This window comes from Stegodyphus dumicola, chromosome 4 (assembly GCF_044657685.1).
Source record: "Stegodyphus dumicola isolate Sdum_Otavi_A_Nest chromosome 4, ASM4465768v1".
NCBI classification, from domain to species: Eukaryota; Metazoa; Arthropoda; class Arachnida; order Araneae; family Eresidae; genus Stegodyphus; species Stegodyphus dumicola.
Window position 1 is genome coordinate 107953086 of NC_140771.1, and position 12806 is coordinate 107965891.

General features: G+C 31.9%; 1 protein-coding gene across 1 annotated transcript in view; it reads right to left on the reverse strand.

The window, feature by feature from the left end:
* Positions 1 to 12806, reverse strand: part of LOC118201722 (guanylate cyclase 32E-like) — a 199784-nt gene that overhangs the window by 167012 nt on the left and 19966 nt on the right. The window contains exon 2 of the mRNA XM_085815325.1: positions 10260 to 10406. Within this exon, the coding sequence (XP_085671451.1) occupies positions 10260 to 10406 (147 nt within the window). The remainder of the gene's footprint in view (positions 1 to 10259; positions 10407 to 12806) is intronic.

Sequence of the window (12806 nt, forward strand, 5' to 3'; positions counted from 1 at the left end):
TCCGGGAGAGCAGAGATAGGAACCTGGCCCGTATAAGTTATGCTCTCAGAACCGACACTATCAGAGTAGACACAGTTATTTTTCAGAAGCACAAAAGCGTTTTCGCAAAAAGATGGTTTTATTGAAAATGTATGCCAAACTAAAATTCCTTTTTTATAGTTTAAAACTTTACACTGACGTGTTTCTGTTCCAGTTAGAAGAAATGGATGTATATAGTGTCTCTGCTATATGCAGACTCTAGAAATATTGTCGATCTGGCCATCTTTTCGAGAGATTGTGACAGCAGAACCAGGTTTTTGAATCTTTTCTCGAATTCATTTATAATTCTACTTTCCATCAAAACTTAAACAAAACTTTCTTTTTCTGATAGATGCTATTCAGTCACTCCCTTTGCTGCATCCTGGATTACATTCTCACTGATTAGATATCGGAATGAAGTATTCATTCATTCCGAACGAATGCTTAACTAGCGAAGAGTCCAGCCTTTAAGGAAAAAATGAGAAGAAGCAAAATTTCATATTTTCCAACTCTATTAGTTCTGGAATAACGAGTTCTAATTAATGCGTCAGATTCTCAATAATGCACTAGATTCTTATAATTATTTACAATTTTTCTTGATTCGAATTTCAGCTTTTATTTAGGGATAATTTCAGTGAAAAGTGTTCGATTAAATTCGTAAGGCCATGAGTAAGTTTTTTCTCTTCAAAGCAAAACTTCTGATTGTAGTCATTATTTTGGATTGCGTATGTACTTTTCACTTTAAGTTTTTTTCCCTCGTATTCAACTAGATGAATTTTTTAATGTCCTCATTTATACATTTTATATCCTTCTTACAACAATGAGATTGTATCTGTAGAATTCTGTAATTAATAAAAACAATTTTTAAATTGAAAGCACTTGTCTAAGATCAATATTGACAAAATAATGCCTGTAAACATCTTTTCCCAATATCCTATGTATACGAGTAAACAGGAAATTATAAGTTACTTTAGAATGGAGGTAAAAATTGGTAAAAATCAGTCAGTAGTACAGGTATTCATTTCTAAGAATGTTACCATGTAATTTATAAGCTCATATCAGAAAGACAAGTTATTATTAAATCATAAGTTTTATAATGAACTAGAAACAATACTTCTATTTCGGAGAAAACCTGGAAATAATAAAATAACTGTGTATAAAATTTTAACAAAATATTTGTTATAGAACAATGTGCTGTGCAGTCCAATACTAGAGATGTATTGTTTTAGTCCGTCTGTTAAATATTAGTTTAGTATTATCACTTGTTTAAAAGCATTATAATTTTCCAGAATATAGCTTTCTTTACTTATTCATTTTCAGTAACGCAAAGCCTACTACTATATCCTTAATTTAAATTACAATAGAATATTTTTCATGCAATAACTAATTCAATTAATTCCTATACGCGGAAAAGGATTTTGCCTTTATAATTTACCTTTTAAAAATACTTATGACAGTGCAATTTGAAACATTTTAAGTAAGCGTCACATTATATTCCTTACAATCATCATCTATGCTCTAAATAAAATTTCAAAGTTCAGAATGGAATTGTATTGGGTTGGAGGGAAAGTTCTGTCGTATTTTAAAGAAAATATTTGAATTCATTTATAAAAATATGTGTTTAATATTAATCAATTATATATGCTCCGGTATTTGTTACAACCTGTTGCCATCTTCCAGGTAACCTGTAAATTCCTGTTTTGTAGAAGTTCTCATCCATGGAGTTAAAATAGTCAGCAACTGCCTTAGAAACACTTTCAAAAGACTTGAATTTTTTTCCCGTTAGATAATTTTGCAGAGATCTGAACAGGTAATAATCAGAGGGTGCAATGTCAGGTGAATACGGGGGGTGACTAAGGATTTCCCATCCTAACACATTCAGTTTTTGTAGTGTCACCATTGCAGTATGCGGGCGAGCATTATCGTGATGGAATACTATTCCTTTTCTGGACGCTAATGCTGGCCTTTTTTCTTTGATAGCTGCATTCAATTTATCCAGCTGATTGCAGTACAGATCCGCGTTGATGTTTTTTCCCTGTTTCAGCAACTCGTAATACACTGGACCTTTCCTGTCCCACCACAAACAAAGCAGTACTTTTCGTTGATGGATACTTGGTTTTGGAACTGTTGCTGATGATGTTCCTGGTTTGCAGTAAGATTTTTTTCTTTTAATATTCTCGTAAAGAATCCACTTTTCATCTCCAGTAACCAGCCTGTCCAAAAACGGCTCCACATTGTGTCTAATCAGATGTGATGAACATATTCTTACACGATCAGACAAATTCTTTTCCGTTGATTCATGTGGAACCCAAACACTTTGCTTTAACACAAACCCAAGAGATTTAATGTGATCTCCAACAGTTGTATGATGAATGCCAAACTCTTCTGCAATTTCTCGACTTGTTAAATGTGGATTATTTTCCAACATGGATCGCAAAACATCATTATCGATCTTGGATGGTCGTCCAGATCGAACACTTTCTTTGAGGCTCAGGTCCCCGGAACGAAATTTGCTAAACCATCTTTGACAAGTACGAACATTTACAATATCTTTTCCAAATACCGCACATAAATTTTTACATGCAACAGATGCGTTGTTTCCTTTTTGGAATTCATATAAAATGCAGTGTCGTAAATGCACTTTATCTACCGACATGTTTTTCCCTTTAAATATTACAAGTAAATGATGAACGGTAAAAAGGGCACCTTTTATATTATACAGCAGCTAAAAAAACAAAAAAAAATCGGATTGACTCACTAGCCAGATGTTTTTTTTATTTACAAAAAAAATCACCTGCCTATTTAAAATACGACAGAACTTTCTCTCCAACCCGATATTATACAAAAGCAGGAAAGACAATAGCGATTTAAATCTGCTTTATTAATTGTTAGTCCAACGGGATTTGAATCCCAAGGGACTATTACTTTCGTTTTGGCATTTTGCGTCAGACTCCGATAAATGTCGGTTCACTTTTCAAACTGTTGCCACAAAACGTTAGAGTCCTGCATTACATTTGAAGAAATTAAATAATGAAAAATCTGCATAAATTTATGTATATTTCTCGCATTGTGATAAAACAACGGTATCTAGAGCCATCCAATTTTGAATAACGTAATCCTTTTGCGAATATGGGCATCTGAAATCCCAAATTTTAAATTTGGAATTTGTTTTATATCGATTTCCTGTTTTGTAAAACATGAACAAATTTTTGAGTAACAAATTCAACGATGTAAAAGCGAGCAATGGCAACACTCTTACGGGTGAAAAAAACCTTTTTATCTCCGGCGTGTCGAACTGTGTATCGGAAATTCTAGATATGCTCATTTTAAAATTATTTTGCGACATTGCTATTGAACTAAATTTTATGGTTTAAATGCAAAGACCATGAAATGTTTCAGATTTTAAATTACGTCCAAAGGGGCGTTTTTTTAACGTTTTGAGTGTTACCTTTATTTATTAAATATCATGTTCTTTGCACTTAAACCATAAAATTCAGTTCAAGAGCAATATCGAAAAATAATGTTAAATTAAGCATATCTTTAGAATTTCCGATATACACAGTCTCGCGAGCTGGAGATAAAAGTTTTTTTTTTTTTTTTTCTATATAACGTTGCCATTTCTCGCTTTTAAAGCATTGAGTTTGTAAATCAAAAATTCGTTAAAGTTTTACAAAATATAAAATCTATAATAAAACAAATTCCAAATTTGGGATTTCAGATGCCCATATTCGCAGTAGGATTTCGTCATTCAAAATTCGATGGCTCTATGTACCATTGTTTTATTACAATGCGAGAAATAGACAATCATTTATGCAGATTTTTCATTATTTAATTTCTTCAAATATAATGCAGGACTCTAACATTTTGTGGCAACAGTTTGAAAAGTGAACCGACGTTTATGAGTCCGACGCAAAATCGCAAAACGAAAACAATAGTCCTTCAGGGACAAAGCCCCTTTGGACTAAAAAAAAAAAAAAGAAAAAAAAAAAAAAAGAAAAGAAAAGAAACGCTTCGGATTGGTGAATAGTGTTTCAAGTTACCATAAGTCAAGTCGGCAGCATATGGTTTTCAATGGTGTTTTAAAGTAACCTATGCCACATAATTAACATCCGAAAACCTCTGGAAACATCATTTTAACATTTTCCATTCCTTAATTCTCATTATAAAATCTTGACGGCAAGTGACTTACAGTACCATGAAATCAACTTCAAAGAAATTCTAGTCAAATTGGGTTTTAGGCAGAGACTTTAATCTTTGGAATTCTGAGCGCTTACGACAATTTTTAGTTAATTGTTTATCTATGGTATTGTCCCTCTAGGTAAACCATGTTCTCGGTAGTTAACAATGAAGACGGGGAGAAAACTATTAGAGCACTGTAAAAAATAGCTAACATGAAAGAAGCAGCATCAAAAGCCGATTTTGAAAAAAACCATGTTCAGAAAAAGGGGAAGAAAGAAAAGAGTTCATACTTCTCCTGTTTGCAAAATTAGAGCCAAATAGGATTAGATGCAACATTTTCAAGTAAAGATTTCACTCAGTTAACCCTTTGTTGCTCAGTGTTCCAGTACATAGAACACCCAAATTGAATCGCTTCTGAAACCGTTAAATTCAACCGTAAATGGATAAAAATGCCTTTATAATGAACTTCAAACTTATCTTTTTAAATAGTAGATGGCAGCATATCACAAGGAGACCCAGAATTTTCATTTATGGTGTGTTATTAAAATCCACTTATTTTCTAGCAATTTTCTATATTTTGTGACGCAAAAAAAAAAAAAAAAAAAAAAAAAAAAAAAAATTGTTTGAAAAAAAATTCCGTATAATTCAGTATAATAAAAAAATTCCGTATGGCTGTACTCTATATTATTTGTTTTATATTTTTTACATTTTTCATAGAAAAAGCATGCGCAGAATCATTAAATAAAAATGGGTGTTCCATTAGCGGGAACACTGCGCCTTTAGGGATCTCATGCTATTACGCATCAGAACATCTGTCTTAGGAGAAAACATCTGTTGTATATGTTTTCTATTTACGTTGTTTTGGGAGAATGAATTCAAACAAGCAGTCTTGAGGGGTAAGGTGTGGTTTGTGCTATGAAAGCCGTAATATGGGCATCTTGAAATTTTTGTGATTAGTTTTCAAGCGGGAATTTTATCAGTAGCTTGAGTCATCTTTACTTAGGAGAGTTGCGAGAATTATTTTGCTATCGCTTTTTAGTCTCATTCCCATTTATTTACAATAATTCTGTAGATATTTTTTGTGTATCTATATCTTATAGCTTATTTTTCTTTATTGTTAATATTAATTGCAGTTAATTTTTTATTATTAATTTTCCATAAATGGCAGTAAAACTCTTTCTAAAGAGGAAAGAGTTTCTTTTTCTCTTCTCTTTTTCTTTTTACTTGGAATTCTAAACATATTGTTGCATGGAACAGAAACCGCACAAAACGGGTTTTTTGTTCAAAACCTGCAAAGTTGGTTTGCGCTTCTATCAAAAAGATGTGACATGCTTTGAAAATTTCACGAAGCTATGAAATCGAAACATTTGTAAATATTTCTGTATATAGGACTTGTGTATATACATATATTTATCTCATTTATCCATATATATTCAAGAATATTGTGTATATCCAGAAAAACCATGTATACAGCCATAATACATTGTTTTTTCATTACTATACATAAGCTTCTACTAATTTCCGTGCTTCACTGCAATGCTCGCTTAGTCGCACTTTTAAGAGCTCTGGTGGCGCAGTGATCCACCTCCTGGAACACCCACAGAATTGAAACGGTAAGTGCAATTTTTACAAAATTTTATCTGTTTACTCCTTTAGGCCTAGATAGACTGCATACAACTTTTCTGCTTGAAATACCGACTTTAAAGTGTAGTGCACCACAAAGGGATAAAGCAGTAGTAATCCTCAGCATAAGGTATTTCAGTGACAATGAAAATGCCTCACTTTACTAACATTTTAAACCAAACAGCAAATCAGATTGGACAAATGTTTAGGGAAACAGAGGTCCAGTGATTTGCTAGCCTAGTCAGTAGTAAGCAAGTGAATTAAATGAGGGCTAGTGTGTCGAAAGGTGGACTTTGAGCCAAATAGCCAGTGAGTCCAGTGAGTCGAATGAATGAGGACTAGTGATCAATTGGGTCAGTGAGTGGACCAAGTAAGTGAGGTCCAATAAGACGAAAAGTGTTTTAAGATAAAGAAAAGATAAAGGAAGACATTTACCTGATGCAGTAGTGAAAAGCATCTTCGCATTCAAATAATAATCTTCATAATTTCCAGTTATACTGTGCACTCTTCCTTCTATATGTCCAGTAAAATTAAATTACGTTTTTTGTCTATTTTATCTATCTAATACTGTGTTTATATTTTTTGATTCATATTCAATGATTTTCTTTAGTTTTGAGGTTACGCATCTTTGCACGAAATGCTGTGTTGTAAAGTTTAAATAAGAAATTATCTGTGGTCCAGGAATGAATTAATTCATTGCATATTAATTCCTGTAGGGAAAAATGTTTCGGTTTAGAAATATTTCCGTTTAAAAAGGGCATTCAGGAACGAAATAAATTCGAGAAACGAGGTTTCACTTTAAATATTTTTGAGACCAGTTCTTAAGATTACATGAAGTAGAAAGAATAGAAATTGCAAGATATTGCAGTTTTGGAGATTTATTTAGAATTATCTGTAATTATAAAAATTATCGTTATTTATTTACCACGGTGAAGCAAGAAGAAATTTTTTTTTACTTTTTGAATAAACAATCCCAGACAGCCAGCTTCTGGTGCAGCAGTAAGGCAACATAACAAGCTTAATCATAAATACTCTCTTTTAATTTTAAGGTCTTTCTAAAAAGCAATGCCAAATAAAGTTGATTAGTCAATCATTCTTCAAATGTTGTTTCTCTTTTAGATCAGATTAAGTTCCATCTTCTACAGGAAATAGTAGTGTCTCAAGAATAAAAAAGAGGACATAAACGTTAAAGAACATATTAATTCATGACAGTAAAAATGAAATTTTATGAAATACGTGAACAACTGCTGGTAACGAACAAAGCAAATAAAATCGAGTATTTATTCAAGAGAAGATTTTGAAATTACGGGAACTAATTTTCATCGAAGAAAAGCATTACTTTCTTTTTATTGTAAACTTTAGAAAATGGTTATTGTAATAAACATTTTTCTCATTTCTAAGTATTATTTATATTACTTTTACAAATATTATTTAAAATTCTATAGGATATATTTGAATTTAAATAAAAACTGATGTCAAATAAATGAGTTCAGACAACAAATTAGCTTTGACATGAATGGTGTAAATTAACAAGTTGTTCTTAATTTGAATTTTTGTGTTATCGTACTCTAACAAATATTCAGGTTCAGTTCAAAATTGATAAACAAAGTGATATTTAAATTTTAAGTTTATTCAAAAATTAGTCCGGCTTAGTCTGCGAAAGGGACTTGAAGATACGTAATAAAATATTAAAGTTTTCGTTTAAAGATGTTTAAACAAGGCAAATGTGTAAATCCCTGAATTAAAAAAAAATAAGTCTGATAATTTAAATTAGGTACAGATTCGTAAGAGTAGATCATAGGTTCCCAATCATTTTTGGACTACCTTAAAAAAAATTACTCGCTGCCCCCTTTTCCAGGGAAAAAAATTGACTCCTGTTCTTAAAATCAATAACGTAATCTTTTTTTTTTTTTTTTTTTTTTTTCTTCAGTTTTTGTGGTTTATAGCTACTTTTCCAAACAGTGATTCTATAGTCTTCTTTGATGAAGTGCACTTTATATACTGAAACACAAGAGCAGGTTTTGAAAATTACATTATTAAGCGATATCGATATATGGAAGTTTTTCTTAAAGTTTGATTAACAAATGTATATTATAAAAAATATGTAACATGAGCAGTAAGAGAGTTACGCTTGGAGTAATGACACTAATGTTTCGATGTTTAGTGCCACGTTTATCATCAGAAAATCTTAAATCGCCGCGTTTCACTAGTGTCAGTTTATTTCTTTTCTTTGTTAATAAATTGGTAAATACGTTAATCTTCTTTAGGCTAAAAGAGGATGTGAATGCAAGAAAAACTTCTTTGATGTAGTTCAAAAAGCTAGATATAATACTGGGATGTGTGGGATATGGCTTTGAAGACAAAAATTTTGATATCCTTTCTTTAATTTCAGTTTTAATTCTTCATTTGCTGACAACTTTAGGACCTTCTGTTGCAGTGATAATTCTGCTGTTTGTAGGCTTGAGAAATGTTGCACGATACAACTAGAATGAAAATGTCCTGAAATTTATTTGCAACACCTTTTTTAAGTCCTTTCAAATGCTAAAAAATACCAGAATATCGTCATCATATGTTTTCACAGAGGAAGATTTGAAAACTGATTGACCTGTCTTCGACTCAAATTTTGTTTGTGCAAAGCAAGTATTGACACGAACGCAGAGAACTTCGGTGCATCATTCTACTTACTTAACTATTTGTTGAAACAGGTCTTCGATAATTTTTAGTATTCAATACGTTCTTACGATATTGCTTAGGAAGGGGACAGTTAATTTTCAGAGCCCCAAATTTGTTTTGGATCAAAAACTCTCCATTAGATCTTTTCAACATCCATTGGTTATCAGTATCGACCCCTTTGGGAAACACTAGTGTAAATGATATTAGATGTACATGCAGCTATAATTATAGTAGGAGCTAGATTTACTATCAATTCGAATAAAGCCATTCAAGTTTAAAAAGTTGCATCAAGCATCTTTAGCATACTTTTCTTTTGCTTTGGCTACTTAATGAAATTTACAAAGGAAAGATTGAACTCAACATAAAACAGTCTATTCTAGTTTTCTTGAAAAAATTCCAGCAGACAAATTTCATCAACGAGTGTTCAAGGTAATGATTTTGAGTGCCTTTGAAACGCTAATATTACTATGTTTTGCATAATTATCCACTCTCTGTCCCTCAAATATTGTGTCTAATAAATGGACACAATATTTGAACCTTTAATAATGAATTTTATTACCTACTACAACTTACAAAAAAACTGAGATGAAGTGCTCAGTTGGTTTAATTATATAAACAAATTAAGAACGCAGTAAGTAAGATTGCTTTTAAATTATTTACATAAACTGTTCAGGTAATCAAAAGTCTTGTTTAAGGTTTTATTATTAAATGAAGCATATTCGATGCAGGTGCAAGTTTAGTGAGTAATTGCAGCCAAATCCCTATACAAGAAGGTCTTGGCTTTAAAGCCAAGTACTTTTCAAGTGAATATACCGTATTTCATCGCGTAATTTTTTCACTATCCTTTTGCGCTATGTCCTGAAAATTTTAAATATTATTCGGGTAATTTTTCCCCCTTCATCTGTTGTACATAGGTTTTCCTTCTGATGGATAATTTGTAGCTAAAATGTATTCCCTTCACTATTTTGATTTATATTCAGTGTATCCAATTTATATTTTTATATTAGCATACCATCCATTTTGTTTTCCCTTGCTTTTTATTATTTGAAATATATTTTTTGGAGACTCATCGTTAAGTTCTCGGGCGTGGCATGTGTTCTCACATTTAAAAAGCTTCACATAATTTCACTTTTATTCTGAAATAACAGAATACACTTTAGTTTGTTGTATCTTATCTGCTGCTATATTGGATCATTCTAAATCCCCGACTTTTGTTCACTCCCTTCTCCTTCGTTCATCCAATGCCTCTTTTTGAAACTGTGGTTGAGACTCATTTATGTGAAATGCCCCTGAGGTTTTACAAAGCAATTGAGCCGGACACGCCGCGCTCGGCTTAATTCCTGTCAGATATTGTAATACTAATATCACTATGTATTTTTATCGGAATATAAATTTCTTTTAAAGAAATAATTTTGTGATAGTTACCAGTACTGTAACCGCGTTTTTTGGAAATTAAATTACCCATATAATTAACGTTTTTCTTTCTAATTCTCAGGCTATAAAATTAGTTAAAAAAGAAGGAGAAAATGCACGAGAAAAATGCAGTGAATCATGTAGTTTAATCATGTAGTCTTCTTCCCAGCAATTGTAAAAGTTCATATTATTTCCATTTATTAAAATATCTAAATTATTGACTTTCATAAATTTCTATTTTTGGAAAACGCTCGATATGCTTGGTGTTATTACTATTTACGGGAATTATATGCATTACATAGCATTATATTCTTGAATCACTAATTTTACAAAAGAAATATTTTGAAACCAACCTTTCAAATATTTCGTTGGATTTTGACTTTCGTACTGCTCTATATCAACACCTACGACGAAGTATTCTCCGTCATCCAGGAGTCCTCTCTTTTGTAGACTCATCATCAATCCCAAGTGTTCATAGTAATAGCCCAAAATGACATAAACTGCAAAGAAATAATTATTAAGTATTATTATTTTAGTTTTGATTGTCATTTACCATGAAAATGAAACACACGCGTTACCATTTATCGGTATATGTACTAAGGATTTATTAACATGCATTAAAATCTAACTAATTTAAATTAAACAAAATGGACTATTGTCTTCAAAAAGAATAAGTTTGTAGGATTCTGTACTATCTAAGAGCTTGTGTTAAAGTCCCGAAGACTCTACTAGATTGATCGCAAGTTTATCGCTTAGTCTCAAACAAATCTCAGAGTTTAAAGAAGGTTAAAATAACCTTATCAAGTTAACAGAAAGCAAAACATGTGCGAAAGACGAACTCCCGCGACATGCGGTTATTAAAATTAACATAACAAAAAGTTAAATTTTAAATGTATTTAACGCAGTCGGAAACTACACATAAAATAGACTACTCAAGCTGGCTCAGATATTTAATGGCGCGCATTTTAAATGTCGGCTAACTAAATGCTAAAGGCGAAATACGTACTACAATTCAGGTAGAGCCAGCGACAGTAACAGCAAGACGTTGTTGCCAAAAGTCCTCAACTAAATATTTAAAAACTTTAGTTTAAATACAGAGAACCTTAATTGCATTTTGGTGAGGACTATGGAAAGAAGTCGCAGTAAAGGTTTGAATCATAATAATTGATTATTTAACATAAAACAGTTTATAGGTTTCTTTAAAAATGGTGTGAAAACAAGCATTTACACTTGAAATGTGATTAATTAATGTTCATCGAGTTTGCTCAACGTGAGGGCATAATTTTCACCGAACTGATTTATTCCCCGCTTTATTGACAGCGTGCTGCCAAGTAGAAGAATACTTATTTCCTTCCTACTCTTCTTTGTGCTATCTCAGCAGTGATGGTACAGTGAAAATCTTTCAACTTGCGAAAGTGACTCGTATAGCCAAAAGAACTATGAGCTTAGAACAGCAGAGAATGGCTCGATTAACTTCATTTTGTGGCAAGTATCTTCATTCATCAAAGAACGATGTTATTCGGTTATGAATTCGACCAACTATTGTGCACGTGCGCCATGTGCTCTCACCTTAAACTAAATTAGACAGGAGTTACAGAAGCTTACTTACAAAAATATCTGCATAGATTCATGAATAGATAAGCAGCAGTGATTTTGATTTTTCCTTGTTCAATATTTCGTCGGCAATTTGTTTAGCATAACCGTTACGGATAAACACGTATCTCATGATAGCGTGTAATTAAGCTGTGAATAGAACTTCAAGGATTGTGAAAATGATGGGGATAGCTAGTTTGTATCTTTAGAAATATTTCATATAATCATGAAAATTAATTTAGTAGCTACTAAAAAAAGAAAAATTAATCACATATGAAAGTATATATATTACTGGCACTACGCAAGTGTAAGTACAACTGTTATTCTAATTTGCTAGTAACAAATTAAAAGACGGTAACATTTATCATAAATTTAAAATCGAGTTATTGCATTCTATACAGATCAAAGTATTTATTTTATTTTAAGATCACGTGTTGATTGGGCATACATGGTAATTTACATCATTAATTTATTTTGATACTACCATAACATTTTCTCACTATGATATTTTATTACAGCATTTCTTCATTATGACAAACGGTGCTATTGAAATTGTGTTGTTATCTGAAATCAAACAATGAATCGTCTTTTAAAAAATGCATGAAAAGCTAAGAAATATCCAAAAACTGAAAATTATAAGACTGTTAGTTATAACGTTGCGCGCCTCCAACTTGCACGCAACCAAGAGGTGACTGTGAAAACTTGTATAAAAGATAGAGCCTTGTGAAGGGTTTAAGTCCCTTTTTATTCAACGTAATAAATTACAATTGCGTGCTCTTGACGCTTACAGACGGTGCCAACTCGGCAGTCAAATAAAAATAATAACCTGAAAAGAAACTAAAGACAAGATTCTAACTACGAGGCTCTCTAAAATAACTAACTCACCGCGTTTTACAATACCGCTGCTAATTCAGCAGACTTGAAGCTCACTGGAACGATTAACACTACTTCCCGCCAAGCACATAGGCCGAAACGCGGGGTCCTTCAAATTCTCGCTAACTACCTCCGCGCTCATGCAGTAAGAATATATCACACCGAACTCGTTTCCTTCCTATTTAAATCAGAATACTTCCGCTGATAATTTGAATCCTTGCACGTTCTACTAAAATTTACATATTCTGGCATTGGCAGTTCCAGGGGAAAGTAAGGCTTGACAGGAAAGATAGTTTAAACTTAAAATAAATGTTAGTTAAAATAAATATAAACCCTACATAGTAATCCAGAAAGTCTTTGATATGAAATGAAAATAAATTCGAAGAAAGACTATTTACGTTAAAAACATTTTAACAGTAAATTTTTTTCTTACC